This window comes from Falco naumanni, chromosome 8 (genome assembly GCF_017639655.2).
Source record: "Falco naumanni isolate bFalNau1 chromosome 8, bFalNau1.pat, whole genome shotgun sequence".
NCBI lineage: Eukaryota > Metazoa > Chordata > Aves > Falconiformes > Falconidae > Falco > Falco naumanni.
Genome location: NC_054061.1, coordinates 8,004,737 through 8,026,879, shown reverse-complemented (window position 1 = coordinate 8,026,879; position 22,143 = coordinate 8,004,737). Strand labels below are relative to the sequence as shown.

Sequence of the window (22,143 nt, the reverse complement as noted above, 5' to 3'; positions counted from 1 at the left end):
CACTGCCTAAGTACAGTTTATGGACTACAAAACCTACATTTGCCTCCCATTGTGGCATGAGAGGAGACAACAGCATGGTCACATTGCAGTCAGAAATCTGTCACGGGGAATGCCATTGCCACTTACTCTTGCTAGGCTTACTCCTGTAGGAACTTTGTATGGAACGTATTTTCTGTAGATATGACCAACTCTAGAGCAAGGGATGTCCTCCATGCGACCCCCACACATCCATACCTATGGAACAGCAGAGATACAGATTCACTCATGGTTATACAAAGAAAAAATGAAGAAAAAAAAGAAAGACTTTCAAGTCATGAAAAAGCTTAACCCAGATTTTTTACTTCAAAGTACGCTCTCTCCCAAAATACCCTCCCCTCCCTGCCTTAGACTCAAATCCTATAACTACCTGCTTGCAGCCATGCAGCAAGCCGTGATTTAGCACAACTGCTATCAAGCCTAATGGCTAAACAGTTCAATTTTGCATTCTTTAGAGAAAAGAACTGAAAAAAAGCATCCAAGCACCCAGAGAACAGCACACACCGCACTTCACATTGATATATGTTATTACAGCAATAGTAATCACAACAGTTAAACTGGACTGCCATGTAAGACCTGGGTGTAGGTTGTGTAATGTTGCTTAGAAGGGAGGTCACCTCTGTAGTACGGGTTGTGTTATGCAAAACACTCCATGGAATTTATTAGCTTGTTCAAGTGCCAGAAACCAGAAGAAACTGCTACTTTTTCCCATGGTTATCACCGCTCTCATATGGTTTCATTGCTGACATGCACTCACTGCTTTTGCAGCTTTAGAATTAAGTGGAAATCCCTGCCTGGTGAAAACAAATAGCTTTAAAGAAGCCCTCAGAAAGTTGCTGGAACACACTGCTACTTGAAGACAACTACCTTGGTGCACGGTTAATGTCTAGATTAGGCCAGAAGTGTCTTTCCCTACCTGGGAAGATTTCACTTTGTGCCAACACTCTGCAACAACTTTCTTTTATTCCTTATTTATAGCACAGATGCAATTATTTCGTCCAAGTGAAACCAAAGGAGATGTTTTCTGAACCAGTCAATCTAATTCACTAGGTTTAAGAAATATATTAATATGTGCTTCCCAGAGTTATCTAATCAATACTTCAAGAAAAAGCATCCTTCAGTATGCAACACAAATGACTTCCTGAATTCTTAAAGCACGACACTGTCTTGCCCTTCATTTTGTCTCCAGATCTTATGTTAATGCCCCGAAGGCAGCAGTTATTTAAGAAAGTCCGCTGGTGCTGCAGGCTGATGCAGTGTTCTTGATCCCTCCATTCACTGTGGCTAATTTGAGCGACTGCAGTTCACTGTACAATGAGCTTAGTCAACAGCTTCGCACATAGCAGGCAATTCCATTAATATTCTACAGTGACAATATTAAATACTTAGCTTGGAAGAGAAATATTTGGCCAAGGCTGCTGCATAATTATTAGCTCTGACACTAAAGTCCTCTGGAGTTTCAGCTCTGTCTACTGGCCCTAATAATTACAGTCATTTGCTGACTGCGTATAACTTAATGGAGGTTGGTTGCTCTCAGTTAGAGGAATATTTTTCACAGGCAACTTTTAAAGTTCAAGCTACTTAATGTTATGGTGGGAAAGACAAGAAGAAAGTTGACAAACACTCCTTCGACAGAATTTCATTCCTTTTGTCCCTGCTGTGCCTTGAGAGGCTGGTACCTCTCAAGAGACGAAGATGAAAAAAAACTTATCACCCAGCTTCTGTGAAGTTTCTAGTGGAATTAGAAATGCTTCTTACTCTGTAGCTGCTGTGCTTTTTGCTGCAGAGGCCCACAGTGTGATTTCTCTGCTAGGCAATTAACAGGTAGGCTGAGAAAACAGGAATTTGGGGATGTTTTGTGTTCCTATAACTGAAATGGTTTGTGCAAGGCTGTAAGAGCTGCAACAGATCTGGGAACTATAAAAAAACCTGCAGGAACAGCTGAGAAAGCCTGGAGCTCGGTCACACAGACACACATACTCCTCAACAACCCATATTCTTACCCGGAGCACCGCACCCTGCATGAAGGAAGCCCTATTGGTTCACAAGCAGCTGCATTTTAGCGTAACACAAGCCTGAATGTGATAACCAGCTTGTTATCGTTGCTGCCTGCCCACAGGGTGCCTCACCTGCCCCTGATCTCAGAGGAAAGGCTTTCAGTCAGGCCACCCTGCATCCACATCTCTGAAAAGACGAGGTCCCTAAGTAACGGGAGAGACAGACCCCTGCAGTCAACGTGCAGCTGGAGAGGGGAGCACTGTCCTTGCACTGCGGATCTTGTGAAGCAATAATACAGGCAGCACGTACCTACTGAGTGGTACACCGGAGGCAGGGGGTATGGGCGGCTAGACAGAACCGATAATATGTTGATACATTGGGTCAAGAGCTCCAAGCTGGGACAAGACTCCAGGCACAGAAGATAACACTGCATAAACACGTGTAATGATGTAAGAAAAGCCACCCGAGTTACTGAACAAGTAAAATCTAAGATCAGTTTTACATGGTTTTTTCCTAATTGTGCTTTAAAATATTTACTCCCAAATGATGCTGCAATTAATTACCAGTGCTGCATGGAGGCAACGGAAAGCTCCCCAATTCCTGCTAGCATTGCTCAGTGACCCTTTCAAGGTACTTTGCCAACTCAGTGCCTTTTTAACATTGTCTCATGCTGCAAGTGACAGCATGGCACTTGCAGTACAAATCTAATTTTAAAAGCATGCTTTCCATTCATTCATTGCTGCTTTGATTTATTTTATTAGTGAGCTGCTTTGTGTGGTGACAGAACTCATTACAACCTCCATAAAGACAATTACCAGTCCTTATCTATAAAACTGGAAGAAGAGGGAAAGCACGTGACACGCATTGGTAAAACACAGCTAACAAAAGCATTCGACAGCTAGAGTTAAAGGTCAGGGGAATCACATCCAAGGGTCTGTCAAGGAATAACTGCAAGTGAAGCAAACCCAAAATAGCTCCATGCAAGCCGAGAGAACGCTTCCGCTCCGTTAGCGATACTTGGTTGTTTTTAAACAAGGGTACAGTTCACAGGCACGACACACCAGAACTTCGGCTGCTGAAAACACAGCGCTGTCAAACAGCTGAGCAGCGCTGTCCTGTGGGGCTGCACCTCGTGCCTTCACAGCCACACTGACCGTCACTTACGGTGTTCTTAGGCCGGTTTCTTCCCATTGTTGTTTTACAGAAGGGTGAGATGGTGCCTCATCTCCCTGGCTGACAAGACAGTAAACACCAGAGCCTGAACTTGATGCACTTAATTTAAATCAGCCGTTTACTTGAACAGCATAAGGAAAAGAATTAAAGCTGGTCAGGCAGGCAGTACTTTATACAATGATGTAATCGGATCTCATTCGAAGAGAACAGGAAATTTCTCTTCCTCCTCAGGCATGATTTTAACCAATCTGAATTTTGAGCTAGGAACCTAGTAGCTGACAGATCTGCTAGAATTAAGAGAAAATCTGGCTACACTGAGGTCAATGGGCATACTGCAATAGATTTTTCTAAGGCCACAATCTCACCCTAATAATAAAACTATATACAAGGGAAGTAAAATAAAAACACCAGTGGTATTACTTCCATCTTCTCAGTAGCCTGGAGAGCTGTAACTCCATATTCATAAAGTGCCTCAAGAGCTTTTGACTCAGCTAGTATGCTATGAAAGCACAAGATAATATGCCACCTATTCTCTACATGGGAATGTTATGCTTATCCAATTCCCTTTCTGCTATTTCAGAAAACAATGTCACATAAAACAGCTGAACCTCTCCTCTCAAACACAGAATACAATACAGCAGTTGGTGTGTGAACAAAAATTATCTGGGTATACAAGGTTTATGGTTTCCAAAGACTGCACCATGATGAGCCAGCGCTTCCCAAGAGAGGGAAAAAACACACAAAAAGAAAAGAGTCAAGCCTTGAGAAGAAAGCTGCTTCTGCCAGCCACAACTGAAATACAGACCATGGGATGGACCACTGGAGAGAAGCTGGCTGATTGTCTGGGCACACATTGAAAGGTGGGAAGAAAAGAACACAGTGGATAAGTCAAGGGGGTTCTCTGCATAACAAGGTAGGTGATAGGATGAAAGCAAGGGCAACCAATAATTCAGGAAAATTGTAATCCTCTGTACTGTAAGCATCAGCTGCTGTTGCAGCTGGGACTTACTGCTCTAGAACAGATTAAGGTAGCGCAAAAGGGATCTATGTTTGCACAATGCCTTCTCTCACACAACATATACCACCATGGTCTCTCTTTACAGTCTGGAGCATGTTAAAGTAACGACAGCACTTTCCAATAATCACATTTCGGAGAGTGGAGGGGTCCACCTTCTGCTGCTGCTTGGGGGGAGGCTGCTCTGGAACCTGAACCAAGCGCACAGGGTGAACAGAGGCAAAAAAATACAAGCCAATGGCCTGAAACTGATCTCTGCATCACCAGCAAAGGAGAAAGAAGCCATCCTATACTGTAGCTGACAGCCTTAGAATTAAGCAGTATGTGCTGGGTTAAAAAAACCCCAAACCCAAAAACCACATGCACAAAAAAGGTAGCAGAATGCTCAGCCTGTTTCAGTGTGGGCAAACGTGAGCTGCTGGAAAGTGGTGGTAGAGTATGTGCCTGGAATAAACAGTGGAGTCTCACAATCAGCACTAACTTCAGCAATACTACTAGAAATGTTGTCAGACGCGATCCCTTGGCAGCTGCACCCTAACTATGCACCTGCCAGGAGGCCTGTGGCAACATGTTGATCAGAAACGTGCTGCTGACACGGGGCAAAAGAGATGCATGTATTTAATATGCAAACAGAAGCTACGGAGCACTTGGATTTGCTGGAAAACAGGCAACATGTTTTATGCTATGGAAATCAGGAGAAGCAATCCATGTTGACGCCTTGGGATAACAACCTGCAAAAAGGGAACGATCTACGGTCACCAGAGTAAGTGCGGTGTTGAAGCAAGGAGTGAAGACCACAAGTACTGCCCATCCCTTCTGCCCATCCCTCTTTCAGGGCAACTGTTGGTAAGGCTTGTTTGTACCAAGCCTTTTGAATGTTATGAAGGCTTTACAATCCCTAAATTACAAGACAAATGTTTCTAAGACTGAAATGATTATCACCTAGCAAGGGACACTCTGGATTCTCATTCTTTGCTCTCGAAGTACAATGGACAATTACAGGATTGAGAACCACACCACTCAAGATCTGAGGTACAAAGTACATCTATATTTATGCCTATACAAGTCAGACACATCACTTTTTCTTCTGTTTCCCCACACCCCAAAAAATCAGAGACTATATATTTATGGAAGAGAGGCGTGAAGCAGTTTAGTGAAGATTATATAAGCCAAACAGAAGAGAAGCCATAAAAATACTGGAAAAAGAGGCAACACGATCACAAAGAAAACTGAGCATAGATAAGTGCTGTACAAAGTAGCATTTACAGAAAGGAACAGTTTAAATGCTTCATGCATACCACTCCCAATTAAAATACTTAATTTCAAAGAAAATAAAGTGGCTACGTAGGCAGCAGAGTTCAGGTATGTGTTAAGTACTCAGGAACATTGAGAAAACCAGAGCTATTAAGTTGTGTTTAGAAGAGACACTGTCACTTTGGGTAAAGTATTCAATTTTGTTCACATCATTGCAGAAAGAAAAAAGGCCAGGAAAAACTGTGAGAGAGGAGAGGTATGGAAGCAACCCTCAAAAAGCAAAAAAAACCAAAACCCCAAACCTCAATGAAGTTCACTGAACAGAGAAACTATGGCTGTGGGGTTAGGGGGCGGCAGAACAGAAAGGTAAGAAGTGCTACACAGAAATAGATGTGCATGCTTGTTTACCCTTTCTCCAAACTACAAGGATGTACTTAAAGGTCAGCATCTGGTAATCCACCGAGACGGAGAACGGTTCTTAACACCACACAGGTCTGCAGAGCAGTCTGCCTGGAGCGTTCTGCGAGGAGGGTCATGAAAAAACGTGGCTCATTTGAGCAAGTGTTAATGCCTGCAACTAAAATTCAGGACTGCAATCTTCCTGTTGCATCTGAGGATGACCTGAAATAGGAAGTCCCCTGACCTGCAGAAGTACTGGGTTATAGGCCCTGAGCTATTCTGGATATACACAGATCAAGAGAAGGAAGAAGCATGCGTTTTCTGCTTGAATGTGAAACAAATACAGCAGTTCCTTCATTTTTAATCTAGAAATTTCTGTTTTAAGTGACTGGGAAGACCCAGAAAACTGCAAGCCAGCAGTCAGGGTTTGAAAGTTTGTTGCTAATTTGAAGTTCACCTACATATTTTGTCCCTCCAGCAGGCTGTTTTCTAGTGATGTTTGGTGTACACATTCCACACAAGGAGCAAGGCTTCTATTAATAGAGTTTGATCCATTCTCCAGCTAAATGTTTTCTGAGATGCTGAACACTGACGGTATCTGCTGGCTTGCCTTCAGCCTGAAAGTTTCTTCTCAGAAGGAAGCGGAGCCAGCTGATGACAGAAATATGTATGATCTCAAAACGGAAAGGCAAGAGGCTCCTAAATAAACTTGTTTATTTCCAGTCTCTCAGCAACAGAGCCCTGGATTTTAAAATAAAGGCAAAACCCCCCTGTAAAGCACAATCCATACACGGCCAAAAAAGAATATGCTTAAGGGTAAAAAAAAAAAAAAATCTACTCCTGGGGAGGCTCACAAAGGCCAGATCTGATGCGATGGATCAAAGACCAGCAGTACAAAAGAGTACCTGCACCCACAACTCCCAGGCACAGGAACGGATTCTTTGTTAAAGCCAGGCTGTAAACTTGGCACGCTTAGAATCTGAATTCCCATTAGATAATAAATAATGTGAAAGCAGGTACCCCGAGCTTTAAATTATTTGACAGTGCCCCTTTAACTACAAAATCCCAGTCTGCTTCTAAAGGTAAAAACGTAGCTCTAAGCTCGCCAGGAAATGTCATAGCTTCATAAATTCTATGAACAAACCTTCTATTCTTGCAATTCCAGCAGAATTATTAAATCTATCAGCCATAGATGAATGTATCAATTTATCTTAATTTCTGAAAATACACTGAGCCTCTTTCAGTTAAAACTTCATTTTTCAGTTGCACAATGAAAGAAAAAAGGGGGTCTTTGCAGAGATTAATTAAAGCAAATTTATCCCTCCATAAATTACCATCTCTGGACTGAACTAAAACACAGCGTGTTTCAGAGAGGATAAGCAAACAGATGAATGAAGTAGTCTTATTTCCTGCAGATCAAGCAGTGTGACTGTCTGCTGTGGCATAAGAGACAAAGGGCTTGCCCAGCCACTGTCATCACTCTTGGAAACCAGCATTTTCAAAAAGGGCCAAGGAAAAGAGGCTGAATACTGCCACTGCCCCTCCTGCAGAGAATGACAGCGTTAGACAATTTCATTACGTGCAACACAAAGAATAAATGGCTCTAACTGTAATGACGTCTCCACAGAGGGTGCCCCCCGCCCCTGCCTTCCTGCTACGATTACAGGGGACAAGGGACCTCCAATGTGACTTTATTACTTAGAGGTTTTTTTGTGAGCAAACAACAGAAGAAAAGACATTGCTCTGAAAACAATGTCTGTTCTTCCATTGTTCGCCGTACAGTAGTACGGAGTGTGTATGTATGGTAATACGGCTTGTTGAATATAGTTCGATATGCCTTTGAATTGCATAGAGGAACTGAGATTTAGAAATCTGTTTTGTAAGAGATCAGCCACGGCTTGTTTGTCAGGGGAGATGAAGAATTTTAGCTGCTGAAGCTGAAGTGTGCACTCCATTCGCATCGCTACCATCCTCTAGTCCTGTGCTGAGGTCAATTAGCTTAGTTCAGTGGCACTCAGACACTTCTAAGATTATATATTCAACCTCTGAAAGAGACACAACATGGAGGCTCAGACAGATTTTAACGTAGAAATCTTTCCTCAGTTAGCTCCGGGCTACGGAAGGGATTCCCACCGCTGAAGAGAAGACTAGCCACCCGCCTTCAGTGGGCTGGGACATTCCAGTGGGTTTCCTAGAACGGATTTCAGAGTGCCGTATTCCAAGATAACACAGGTACCAGTGGTCTTCAGGGCTCCCAGTGACCTGTTACTATTATTATGCATTTTTGGTCAGCTGGCTGGCTCTTATTTTGAAGCCCTCAACTGAAGGGCCTGGTCGATCAGTGAGTAACAGAATTGTCCCCGAGCCAGGCACATAACGATCTGAAGTCACTGCCAGCAACAGTGTTGTTATTCCAATTGCTGAGGATTTCTTACTTATTAATTACCCTTTCTGAGGGTAATTAATAGTCTCTGTTCCTTGCAGCCAGGAGTCAGATGGATTGACTATAGACAGTAAGTTACTCTCATCTCTGGGAGCTCAAGCTTAGGACCCAGGTACTCAAATAGGCAAACACTGAGCTGCCTGAATCCTCCTTCCCTCAAGGAGGAGGGTCTCTCAGCATCTTACCAGAGCGTTTACTAAGAAGCCTAACAGTCAGAGAGAGCTCCACGTAAGCTGACTTACCCTCGCTGCGAAGAGTGCATGCATCTGGAGCTGTGACCACAGAACAGGGGACACCCCAGCTAATCATGCTCCAAAACTGACCCTCACAAATGACTGGTCACATCATCGCTGTTTCTTCTGTGTACTATCTTACTACTCCCAGCTCTTTCACCTTTAGTCACACGCAAAAGCAAGGACAAGATAGATCATTCACATTCTGCGCTTCGGAACAATTCTTACTTTTAAAAACAAAAGTAATTTCCAGAGAACGTAGCTCACCTTAAAGGATATTTCATACTGCTCTCCTCCCCATATCTCCAGACCTGCATCATACCCTCCCAGCTCCCAGAACCACTTTCTATCGACTGCAAACAGTCCTCCAGCCATTACAGGAGACCTTAAGGAAAAACCAGACTCCATATTACAAACACATTCAAAGATACAGATCTCTAGCTAAACATTTAAAAAACAAAGCAAAATTTGACAAATATTCTTTTCACCACTCAGTGTTCCCAGTGCCTTTGCAGCCCTGCCGGAGCACCAGACAGTTGTTTTTGCATTATCTGCTAATTTCCCACTTGCAAATGAGGAGGACTAGACTAGGCTCCCTTCAGAACCTGCCAATGCCTCTCCTCCGAACAGGCATAAAGAGTTCTCCATTGAGTGACAGGACATAACTTCTCCCAGAGGGACCCATATGCTGCACACGTGGTGCTCCATCTCAGTAGTACGATCAAGTAATTGAGCTTGACCTCAAAAAGTGTTTTGTAGGGTTTGGGGTTTTTTTTTTTTTTTTTGAACACTGCAGAAGTATAAAGGACAGCAGAACTGCCTCAATGTTGGCAAGCACAGCAACAGCAGAACATAACTTGATCACAGATTTACTTCTGCAATGCACTGCAATCAACAAAATTGCTGTAATTATTCTGCTAGGTTTTCTTCTTTCCCCACCTGGGAGTGACATATAAGCCGTCATTGGTTTGTTGGTTTTGGCAGAGCTTTAGCGATACTAAGTTAAGTTTGAAAGATCTCAGTAATAAATGACCACATTAAAAGTTACACATTACAGTTTTAAACGAAATGTTAACTACTGTGGAAATTAAGGTGGCAAAAAATAGCAATGAAAAGGAAAGTGTTCACAGCTACTACACAATGCATTTCTTTTAAACCAACAAAGCAAACAGCTGCCAAAAAGCAAGTAGCTTAACACCAGCTTCTGACTTTTACTACACTGAGGTGTAAACCGACCCTGTAACAGGGTGTTACTTTGTTAGCCAGCTCTTGGCACACTGCATTTCAGTAACTTACTCAAAGGGATCACTGGGGTCAAGTTTCTGTAACTCAGGAGGAATAGGGATCCTCTTGTAATACATCTCCCAGTCAAATGCACCTCGCATTGCGTCTCCAGCCTGAGTTTCATATCCAAAGTGGTCATGATCGATAACATCAATCATAGGGCAAACGATAGTCTTGCGGTTTCGAGCGATGCGATCTGAAGATTGGAGAAACATGTTAGAAAACCTGCACCAGTTGGTTCCTTCGACCATGAAATTACAGAAAAGAGCATCAAAATATGAAGCTGTCCAAGAATGACATAGCTTTCTTCCCATTTGTTCTTTTTTGGGCAGATGCTCCAATTTATATCCATTTATCTGGTATTTCTGCAATAATTGAGATACTCACTCGTGCGACAGTGACCATCACCCAGAAGCAGAATAGAAAGACACAGCCACGCTACCATTGATCCCTAAACCGCCAGGCTTGAACCAAATAAGCCTGTACTTGGTGAACAGCCCTCATTTTAACAAGCAACCAGGCTGTCAACCCTTTCTGCACCGACTCAAAACCAGGGCAACAGCCCATTGTACCACCTCGCTTTAACCGCTATGCCAGATCTGGCAGGAAGGGATTCAGACTAATGGCATAACTAGTCTCAGCAGGCTCAAGAAATGCAAGTGTTATCTCCTCCCCTCAACATTTTCTTCCAACCAAATAATCCAACACCGGATTAATTCCTCCACAAACATCTGGAACTTCTTAAATACTTTATTACCGAGATGGTCTCTCGTTGGAAGTTAACTTTCAGAGCAGAGGTGACAAACGATGTTTCAGCTTCCAATACACATCCAACAGAAATCCTTTCTATGCTTTAAAATTAAAACATACTGTATGTGTTCGCATTTAAATGGCATTTGAGCTAATTCTGTCCTCCCTCCCTGCGGCTCATGAAGCTGCAAATTTTCTACGCTATCGCTAGATACAAACTGTACTGAAAGCAACAGTATTACCATCCAACAATCCTGCTGACAAATCTGACTAGTTTTTCTTAAATCTCTGGTTAAGTATTGTTACCCACAGTTTATTTGACAAAGTCATAATTCAGAAAGAGCTTTGACAGGTCACTTGCAATAGGTTGTAAAGAAGTTTGGTACTGGCCAGAGGCATACAGGTACCAGAAACAGAAGGCACTGTCATTTCAATTAGTCATCCTTGACAAGAACTGACATTGTAAAACTGATGTCTCCTTAAAGATGAAGCACTGCCTTGGAAAGGACTGCACATGTTCTACAAACACATACCAGCAGCTGTCATTCACAAGAAGTATTTTCCGCAGGCTTGCAGAGTATGAAGTTGAATATAGTTATATAGCCCAGAAAAACCCTTAAAAGCTACTTAAAACTGTATGTAAAGATCTTTGCTACATCATAAAGCCATTGCTCTCTGCAAGTTACTGAATGACCATTCTATAGTTTACTCTTCTAGTGAGCTGTAAATTATTTAAGATTTCATTTAGTGAGGAAACAGAAGAATATGATCTCTGCTCTTTAATTAAACAAAGCGTATGACAGGGTTATTGTACAGTGCAGGACTCCAGAAGAGAAAAAGAGCTCTTGTATTAAAGGCTACAAGTTGCCAACAATTCACTTCAGTCTTGTGGTAGGCTTGTTTTCCCTTTTAAGACATTTAATCTTCCTTTTGTTCACTTACAGCATGAGGGGAAAGCAGCAGGTGGAAATAAAACAAAATTCAACACCAACACCTGTTGCCAGCTCTTTAGCTTTCAGTTTTCAGCCTGTACAGACCAACACACTTACCTAACAGAGGTGGCAGCCAGTTCACGTTGGCCTCACAATGGGAATCCAAGAAGGTGATGACATCTCCTATCGCCATGGAGGCCCCCAGCATTCGAGTCCTTATCAGCCCTTCTCTCTTCTTGGTTCGGAGGATTCTCACATTTGGGAACTGGGCCATATAATCTTCCAGACGTTTCTTCAGGTGTTCTGTATGAAAATGAGAAATTTAGACACTGTAATTAAATAAAAAATTAAACACTGTAACAACTGATTTCTTCCAAATGGTAGTTCCTTCTTTACCAGAAGTTTACCAGATTGGAAGTACAGCCTGAACAGTTAACAAATGCTGTAACAGGAAAAAGGAAGTAAGAAGAATTTCTTTTGAATCCAGGGTTTAAACGTAAGTGCTTAAATAAGACTTCTGAAGATGTTCCAAAACCTTAGAAACAATTAAAAAAAACAAACTAGGAAAAGATGGCGTGCAGGACGAGAGAGAAAACAGAAGAGAAAGAGGATAAGGAATAAAAAGCCCCAGCTGGCAGACCTCTGGGAGAACTTCATCAGAGCAGGGATTCTCAGACACTTTTGTAGAAAAATGATGTAGCTTAGAAGAGACACAGGACAATTTACTTTCAGAAACTGCACTCAGTGCATGTAAGTTGCGTTTAGCTTCTTCAAAACACACATGACCATCCAGTCATGCATAAATACACAACCCAGCGAAAAGCGCAGTCAGCCATCCATCCCTCCAAGCTGGCAAGGCAGGCACAGCCACTGTATGTATCTGGATGGCTACATTAAATGCCAGAGTAGATATCTGCATTTAAATATGGAAATATTTACTCTACTGAATACAGACTGGAGCCACACCTGAATTAGCACAGACACACGTCACCACAATTAACAAGAATTCAAAGAGGAGAACTGCAGACAAAGATTACTGAGTGATCAAAACAACAGACAGCTTGTTTAGAAATGGAAATAAAAAGCTTGGTCTACATAAAGACTGAGGGGCACACAGCTGTCTTTACATCAGAGTGAAGCACCATAGAAAAACCTAAAAACAGACTAAATGCTGGCCTAACCACTAATGGGTTGATCTTTAGGCATCTGAAGTTTTGACTGACTAGACAGCAAACCCCATTCACAGTGTGCCAGGGACAGTTCATTAATGCACCGTACTATCCATTGCCATCAGCAACTGATCAAGGAAACAAGCCTCGCTAGGCAAAAGCTATTTTGTCAAATCTAGGCAATTAACTAACCTTAAAATCTCACACAAGAAAACTTGAAGAGAGGCAATCATTCCAATACAAACAACTTCACAGGTTTATTTTGCTTGACTATAGGGAAAACATCCACTCCGTTCCATCTAGCAGAGTATTCCTTGGCTTCCAAAGCAGGCATGAAAGGCAGGGGCTGAAAAGGCGGACAGCGTGGAAGTACCCCCGAACAGGGCACCAGGGAAGCCGGGTATTGGAATAGCTTTCTAAAAAGAGCAAAGGGGCAAATAAACTTAGCTGAGTTATGAGCTCTCCCCCATGGTGCTGACCCAGCAATTGTCCTTCAGGGTTTTAGCTACTGGAAGAAAACAAAAGATGGGAAAAATCCCTATGACTAACACACATTCTGTATCTTCTCTTTGAAGCAGCCACCACCTGCCTTCCTTCAAAGATCACCAAAATCAACCTCTTTGCTTTTGAGGTATTCCTAGCAAGCTCTTTGCTCTTTTCAAAGCTTTATTTCACATTCCCCAGGATTTTTTGCTCACAAACGCATTTTAGTGTTTTGCCTGACAAGTCTAATTGTCCCACAATATCTTCATAGGTGTCCTTGCTCAATAGAGCCCTTAGAACTTCCTGCTGTCTAGCACACTTTTCCCTCATCCTTTGAGTCTCTTCTGAATAGATCCTCTCAAGCAACCAGAAATTTTGTCTACTCAATTACTGATTTTTCAAATAAGGGCATTCCATAGAGACTAAATATATTATTAGTGCAGCTGCCTTCCTCCTAAGGCAGTGGGTAGATTTAAAAAGCTTCCTGTACCCTCTACTTCCCCCTGCAACAAAAAAAAAGAAAAAAAAAAAAGAAAAGCCACCACCCCTGTTTAACATCACAGCTCGTTGCTACTATTGGTTTATCAGAAAAGATTAGTTCATCAGAAAACAGAACAAGCAATCCTCACTTCAGCCGTAAATCAGCTAAGCCTGCGATAGGAGGTACACCTTAGTGTACCTAACACAAGACAAACACCAGAGTGGCTGCTGGTGCTCATTATAATAAAGGAGGCAACCATCACACGGAAGTTCTGTCTCTGATTCCCCTAACAGCAGCCACAGATGCTGCAGCACTTGCAAGATCAGACTCCACAATATTTCCGTTATCTAAACCAGCCTGACAAAGCACTGGAAAGTCTAAGTCTTAAAAAACCCAAAGCTCAAAAAAAAAAAATAAAAATCAAACAAATAAAAGATACAACTTTCAGCAATTGAAAGATCCCACAGGTTTGCCTTCTACCTGTGCGCTGGTCATTTTATATTTTGGCATCACACATCTTTCTGAACTGTCCTGGTTTGTTGAGCAATTTCATCTGTGGTGACACCTGAAGGCAGCCTGACAGATTCCTCCAGGGGTAGGAGCACAGCACAGCTGAGCCTGCTACCACGAAACACTAGCACGTTTTTGGAGCTGGTCTCATGCAGGAAGACACACAGCAGCAAGTGAACAAAATGAGACTGGACTTGGCCATATCTGTAGCAATGATGATGGCTGCTCTGCTACAGACTAACGGAAGACAGGTTGATTTATATCTACTAATGAACAAGCAGTTAAGAACTGGGAGTTTTCCCCGTTTTTATTGTGTAACAGAAGAAAAGGCGGCATAGGAGCCACACAGCTTTCTCAGGTGAGTAGTCTGCAAAGAGACAGCAGAAAGCCTAATCCCGACTTCCCATTCCATTCCCAAACGCTGGGTTTGGTTCTTTAGCACTTCTTTACTATGTTTCCATAGTAAAAAAATACCAAAGCATTTCACGCTAGCAGCAAGGAGCCTGCTCTATGCTACACTGGTAAGAAGGGTCTCACGTATTAGGAACCATCTTATGTCTCTGGCAGCTGGAAGAAGCAAGGAAAAGCTACAGGTGCTCCAGCAGCACCCATGTACTCTCGCTTGATGCAGGGGACACATGGATCAACTGCTGTCCTTGTGGCCAGGAGGGATGATGCTCAGATAAGCTGCTCCCAACTGCTGCAGAACCCCCCATGCTTTATCATTGTATTTTATAAGGTTAAGATGTATGCAAGTGAACAGACTTTATTGTATCTGCTTTCCCTTACTGAAAAGTCACAGACTTTTCAAGCAACCTCACAATGTACAAAACGCAATATAATATACTTTTCAAAGACGTTTTCTTATTTAATTACCCCTGTGCTATTCCTGCTGTCCAGCCTCTATATGCTGAGATAGAAAACAGTTATTTCATTCTATTACAAATGTTGTCACAATTAAGTCAATTTTTGCTTTTAAAAGAAAATCTCAAAAAAACCCCAAACAAGTGACATTAACTGCTACAAAATTTTATGAGGCTTTAAAAAATATATTATGGAATCTTGTCACACTGAGTAATTTTTATTACAAGGGCAATTTTCTTTAATGAAAGTTGTTAGGTGAACTGGATGGATTCCAATGGCTGCGCCTATGCTGGGCAAAGTAATACAGCTCAAACATATAAATGAGAGTAAGATTATGTGCAGATTAAAAACTAGGCTTCTAGCTTGCTAACAGACTTCGCAATAAACTTGATATACAGTGTATACATTAACAGTACCAGTCAAGAACTACTGCTTGCTTTATTTTGAGCTGTAAATAAAACTGTGTGAAGATAGTAGAGAAGCTTCAACAGCAGGCCTGCTTAACATAAGCAGCCCCAAAGCTTGCCAATGTAAGACTGTTTCCCCCCCCCGCCCCCCCCCCAGGTCAAATTCCTATGGTGGTCTTACTGCACTTCTCCCTACTGGCCTCACCAGCCAAGCAGAGCTGCCCTCAGATGCCATTAGTCTGGTGACCGCTTATAGCACGGCAAGGATTTTCCAAGACAGGCATTTCTTACATTCAGCTGAGTTTCCATCCCAGCCACTGCCTGCCTGCCAATGGAACAGACACCTAAGCATGTTACCACTTCCAAACCAAACATATACAGAAGCCAGAAGAGGACAGAGGAGGCCAAGGATTATTATTTTTTTTTTTTTAACAGCAAAATATAGAGAGTATACAGCAAAAAAATACAGAGGCAAATGCATGAGAAAGAAGGCAGCTTAGATGTGGATCCTCAGGACCAGAACAGCTTCAATAGCACTGCAGTTGCAGGGTCCACGGGACTAGACTGTTCAAGTCAAAGCAAAAGTTAACTCAATACATCTTGTCACGGCAAACCACGCAGCCTGTCTCTGCTCAGCAGCAGCTGGATCCCTCCCCTGTCTTCCACATCCCACTGGCTCAGGCACATTTTCACAGAGACTTGTGCAAAATCACCAGGAGGCTTGTCGCCTATTTTGAATTGATTTGGCATTGACCAAAGTTCTTTTCCCCACAGAAATCAGTGGAAGAGATCCAGCGGTTCAAGTTTCTGACGTCTGGCCCGCATGCTTTAAGTTCAACAGCTACTCGCCTCAAGAGCTGCTCTGCAGTACACGGAACCTCATTCCCTCGCGCCCAAGCAGCTCAGTTTTGCAGGCAGCAAGCAGGCCACTGCAGTCACAGATGAAACTTGGCCTGTTTGTGCCCTTTTCCCTCCCCCAAATTACACACCAAGACCTGAAGCACCTGCTTAGAGCTAATTGCATATGGGGTGGTGACCTTCCCCATAGACACCTGCAAACCCCACTGCTACGTGCAACTAGCGCACGCCTCCCTCGGGAGGCAAACGTGCCAGGCTGCCTCCCGGTAGGTTGGCAGAGTTACGGAAAAGAGATTGTAGCCAGCCTGCTGAGTTCTTGAAAGTTTGTTTTGTTTTTAAGCGGATGCTTCTTGAAGCTGATGACTCGTGTCATTCTCTCCTGAGATGCAAAGGTGGGTGCTGCCTTGAGGAAATCACGGGGCTCTTTTAGAACAGACTCATGGGCTGGTAGCACTTTGGCACTCTTCAGAGCTCAGATGATTAAGACGACCTCCACCTCTGACTGCAGTGAATCTTGGGCAGCTGCAGCCAAGAGGTGCTCGATACACATTTGCTTTCTGTGCTTGAATGATTCAAGTTGAATGTTTTGAATAATGTGGCCATTGCTCAGGCTTTTGAGCTGTCAAGGTCATTAATTGATCCCAGGGCTGAAAAGACAGCAGATTTCTTTTGGTCCCATCCCATGAAACCTTTATTTTCACAGATGTTTGAACTCAAAGGAGCTGCAAGCAAATCCTTCACTTTCGCTCAGGCAAACCGTCCTCTGCAGAGGAGGACAGGGTAAGGTTTTTAGGACTCAAACAGTTTGTTTGCCAATAATACAGTTGGCTTAACGGCTTTTTATTTATGTCTCTGTAACACCTCTGTAGTATTTGACAAGGAAGGAAGTACCATTTGTCATAGAAAAAAAATAAGTGTAACTCATTTTAAGTACCAGTAGAACTTGAAACTATGATACAGATTTATGTTCAGAGAAAGAATTAGGAGAGAAACATTTCCCCTGTCCTACTAGCGCAACATTTTATGGTTTGTGTTACTTTAGACCTTATCAGCTTTGGTTTCTGAATTTTACACTGTACAGCACATCTGCAACTCTAGTGCCCTTGCTCATATGAGTACCATCAACCTAATCCAGAATGAGCAGCATCACTGAAATCAGAAATGTTCCCAGACACCTTCCTGCATTACTTAGATACCACTGGTGACACCAAAGTTCCTTCTGCCCTACAATATCCTGTCTCCTGCCGAGGTGCATTGCTTCAGTTTATGCTCAGAAGGTCAAAGACACTATGAAGACAGGAGAGCCACTCTGGAAATTCAGGGAACATTCCCCATCCTGCTGAAGGCACATGGCACGGGAGGAGACGACTGGAGGATCTACAGAATTCCCTTTGAAGCAAACTGGGTTGGTTTCCCTCTCCTGCCAGTTGTTTTGGCTATTCTCCAGCCACCAAAACCTGAAGTGCAACTGTTCATCCGGCATTTGTTTACGGGTTATCCCAGTCTCCCATCCCTATCCTCCCACACACAGACATGCTTGTTTAAGATTACAAATTAATCCATTCATCTTTACTTAGATACTTGGCCCTAACGTGCTGTTTAACAATTTAAGAATGAATTATACTTCTTCATGAATCCATCACAATGTGCAAGCCAGGCCTCCCTGAAATAGAAAGCTCTACATCATTGAAATTAACTGCTCTCCCTGTTTTGGTACAGATGAGCAATCCTTTTAAATAGCAAAATGTGCTGTTATCCAAACAGGCAGCACTTACACTAGTTTTAATTTTCTTTCAATGTTTTCACACTCTGATCACTGAAATTGGTTGGGAGGATAATAAACTGATTTAATAAATTGTACTATGAACACCAATCCCAATAATAGCAAACTGATTAAGCTGATCACAGCTTTCCGAGCTGAATCTTCTTACAAACAAAGAAGAAAAGGCTTGGGAAGGGAGAAAATTAATATCTGTTGCTTCCCTGATTACAATTCTGTGGTAGACTCTTAAAGGGGAGGGCGCCCAGTTTCCATTGCCCATTCTGCATCAGTGCTGGGTCTCAGCACATCTTTACAAACAAAAACTGGGGGAGGAAAGGGTTTCTGCACATAGGGATAATAGCTGAATGCGTACCACCCCACTTGCTAATATAGCAGTCACCAAACATCGTTACAAAGACTAAAAGAGTCAGGCTTCTGGAAGGGTTAGTGACTTACTGTTCTCCCTCTAAATGTTTTAAAACTAAGCCCCCGTTTTAGGTACAACATAGTGCACAAAACTGGAAGCGTGGGGTGTAAGAAATAAGCCAGACCGCAAGTTGCTGGGCAAAGACCACTTGTGTGAGCCTGTGCTGTGCACTTCAATAAACCCAAGTGCACAAACTGCTGTCTTGCCTGTATCATCAACTACTTCTTGAATTTGCCAAGGGAACCATTTCTTAGCTTCCTCCACCCTACAGCAGACATCCAAACCCTGCTCAGTTATGGCTTCGGGAGATAGTAGTCCTGAATGCAGAGACAAAGGTGTAATCTTAAAATGAGAAAATTCACATTTAATGGCATTAGCACATAAATACACCCAGACCCTAGTGAAATTTTAGTAGGCTGCATTTCCAAGCAGGGAAATACACAGGGAATAATCATCTTAGCTACAGCATAACTTCTTAATCTCTCAGTAGAGTTTCATTTGTAATGGAAGTCTATTCTGTTTCTTCCTGAGGGAATCCAGGAAAAAGCATTTACTTGTCCTTCCTTCATGCTGTAGGCTTTAAGCACCTTTTGTTTGTTGGAAGCAGTGAAGCCAGCCTGTGGTGTATGCATCAGTTCCCAAGTCCTGCACACCGACTCCCTGGTTAACCCACAATACTAGTTTTTCCTCCTGTGCCACAACCCATCTTTCCCAGAGGAAAGAGTCATTCTCATTAGTTTACTCTTCTGCCTTCCCATTTCATTAAATATGTATCAAGATTAAAGCACACACTTTGGCTTTTTCTTCTTCTGTTGACTACATTTGATCTAAAGAGGTGATTTTGTGACTTTCAGTCACTTCCTCGTTGATTGCTTTAACATCAGACTGCTTTGCTGACGTACAAACAAGATAGCTGCAGTTTTTGGCTTCTGTAGCCTTTATAGCTGCTGAAACAAGAGTGAACTCCTTGCAGCACACTTAATATTCTGCTCAAGTTTCGTGTAGCCATGGTGACTAGCAGGAAGGGCATTACTGTCCGGAACACTGCCTTCAACCTGGGGAATCTGTGCCCTCATCTTAAGGCCAAGTAAGTGGTTTTGATTATCCAGTTGTTTAACCAAGGCAATGTCTACACTCCTGCTCGATGACAACACTCTTCTACTAAATTGATAAACACTGTATGGGCAGGTGAAAACACTGGAAAATGTTAAGACAAGCCACCATACCAATGGCATCACCACTTCCAGCAGTGCAAGGCTAATATATGCACCACACAGCAGTTCAGGATCCTTCGAATTTATCCTCTACTTTCTGTACTAGAGTTAAACTGTGAGAGACCAGATTAGTCTGCCTTTAAACTTACATCGTTAACCGCTTTCTGAGCGCTGGAGAGAGAAGCCGGGGTGCAAAAGCATTTCAGAAGTTTGGTCACAGGACAGAACAAACACAAGTGAACACAACTCCTCTGTGACCCACAGGGCTCAGAACAGTGGGTGCACATGGACCGAGTCAGAACAAGCTGCTGTACTAGAGGGGTTAGCTGCAGCTGCTTCTGGTGAGCATGTCAGAGCCTACACCCACTACTGATAGTAATGCAATGGATAGTATATCACAACACAAACCTAAAGCCTATGACCGACAGCAAGACAAAACTTGCCATCATTTGGAGAGATGCAGGCAGATGAAGCGTTAAGACATTTCATGCTGAAACATTTTGGAAAATATCAAAGCTGTGAGATTAAAGCCTTAGAAGTAATGTTTTGCTGGGGAAACAAACAAACAAACAAACAAAAAGAACCCCAAACCAAACCAGTTCTCAAGAGATTCAGCTTTGCCTTTATCAGCAATTCACTTACAAGTAACTTCTTGGCCTGAAAGTATTCGCTCTGTGCAAACCAACAAAAAAGGAAAGATTCCAGAAAGAGCACAAGAATTAACAGAGAATTCTACTCCAGTCTTTTTAGAGAATGCTCCATTAGGTCCAAGACATAACCTGCTTGAAAGTTGCTTTGATTTGGTAGGAATGCATCCCTTTGGAGTCCAAAGGCTTTGATCTCAAGTATCTAGGTGAGGAAGAACCACTATGAAGCCCAAAATTAATAGCACAGATATACAAAATTTTTGCTTTGGGGTTGCAGCCAAATGGAATATTGGAAAACTAACCGATAATCCTTCATTCCTACAATAACGCTCATACATTAATAACCATGAATGACAAAGCAAAAACATGATTGTCTTGTAGCCTGTAAGAGAACAGAAAACAAAGTATTTGGCACACAAAAATATTACTAAAACAGCTGCAGGAAAAATGCAGACACATTTGACTTGTAGTATATCAGAAGTGTATTTTACAAACTCACACTTTACTCTTCTAGACATCTCTGCCATCAGTTCCCAACGCCAGTTTACTTCGTTGGCAAGAAACGCAACTATCACAATAAGTCAGTGACATCTGCCAGAAAGGTCAATAAATCTATTAAATCCTAAAGCACAAACCCAAGACTGTTCACAGTGTACTGACACCAAAACGAAACCATCTCATGGATAATATTATTTTCAACTGACACGCTCATTTTAGCTGGATGACAGAGGGGAGAGGGTAGTACTGATAGCTGAAGGTAGCTTGCATTTAAATCTTGACCCTCGGCTTGCACCATTCAGCATGGTCAACTACTGTGTTTCACTGGAGACATCAATGCATACCTAGCTTGCGGGTAAGAGGCAGCAGTGGTCCTCGTGACATTTATGAATAGATGCTAGAGTAATGCCACCCTCATTGTCTCACTAAGTAAATAGCACTGAAATTAAAACTACATAGTAAAGGAATGTGTTTTAGATTGTCCACTTTTATTTTTATATTGCAGCAGCATTACCTTCCAATTTTCTCAAAGTGAGGAGTTTCCACCTTTATCCAAGTCCCTGTGTAGGAACAGCTGCTTTGTCAATACCACCCAAAATGCATGCTTAAATAGCAGAAACTATGATTACCAATAATAGACATCGTACGAGTACTGGCAGAGGGTGTTCAAATCACATTTCTAATTAACTTCTATAGAGAAGCAGCTGTAAAGCATTAAAATGCTGATTTGCACTGCAGCTGGCAGATATCTAGATTTTTGACTCCTAGCAGACGAGGACATGTACTTCAAGGTGAGGTGAATAAAATTAAAGCTGCTTTCCTGCAAAATTCCACTAACAGAAGCTACATGCATAGGGTTTCTTATTGATTTAATGAGTTGTAATGGAAACTCTGCTCCTCATTTATTTTTTTTTTTTAAACTTCAGTTTACCAGACATCCTTCACTACACGATAATTAGCTGAGGAGGAGGTCATAGTAAACTGGACCTTTTAAAGCCACTTCATCTCCTTTCTAGAAGGATCCTTCAGCCATAGCAACTGGTCTTAAAGTAATAAATACAAGATGATGAAAAGTAAACTGGTTAGTTAATTTAGGCTGTCTCAAAAAAACCCTGAAGTAAACAACTACAATGGGCCCTCAGGTCCCTTAAAACAGTAGAGAATATGTTTTTCATGACTAACAAGCCGTGTAAGGTTTAGATTCATGAAAGGTATACGCAAGTACAGAAATGGTGTTTAAAGGCACATTAAAAATGAATGCTCAAAAAAAGAAAACATTAAAATCAAATCCCTCCCCATTCCACGA

General features: G+C 42.3%; 1 protein-coding gene across 1 annotated transcript in view; it reads right to left on the bottom strand.

The window, feature by feature from the left end:
• Nucleotides 1-22,143, bottom strand: part of GALNT10 (polypeptide N-acetylgalactosaminyltransferase 10) — a 90,418-nt gene that overhangs the window by 11,832 nt on the left and 56,443 nt on the right. The window contains exons 5-8 of the mRNA XM_040603602.1: nt 11,635-11,820; nt 9,848-10,031; nt 8,819-8,936; nt 127-234 (exon numbers count right to left, since the gene is read on the bottom strand). Coding sequence (XP_040459536.1) covers nt 127-234; nt 8,819-8,936; nt 9,848-10,031; nt 11,635-11,820 — 596 coding nt within the window. The remainder of the gene's footprint in view (nt 1-126; nt 235-8,818; nt 8,937-9,847; nt 10,032-11,634; nt 11,821-22,143) is intronic.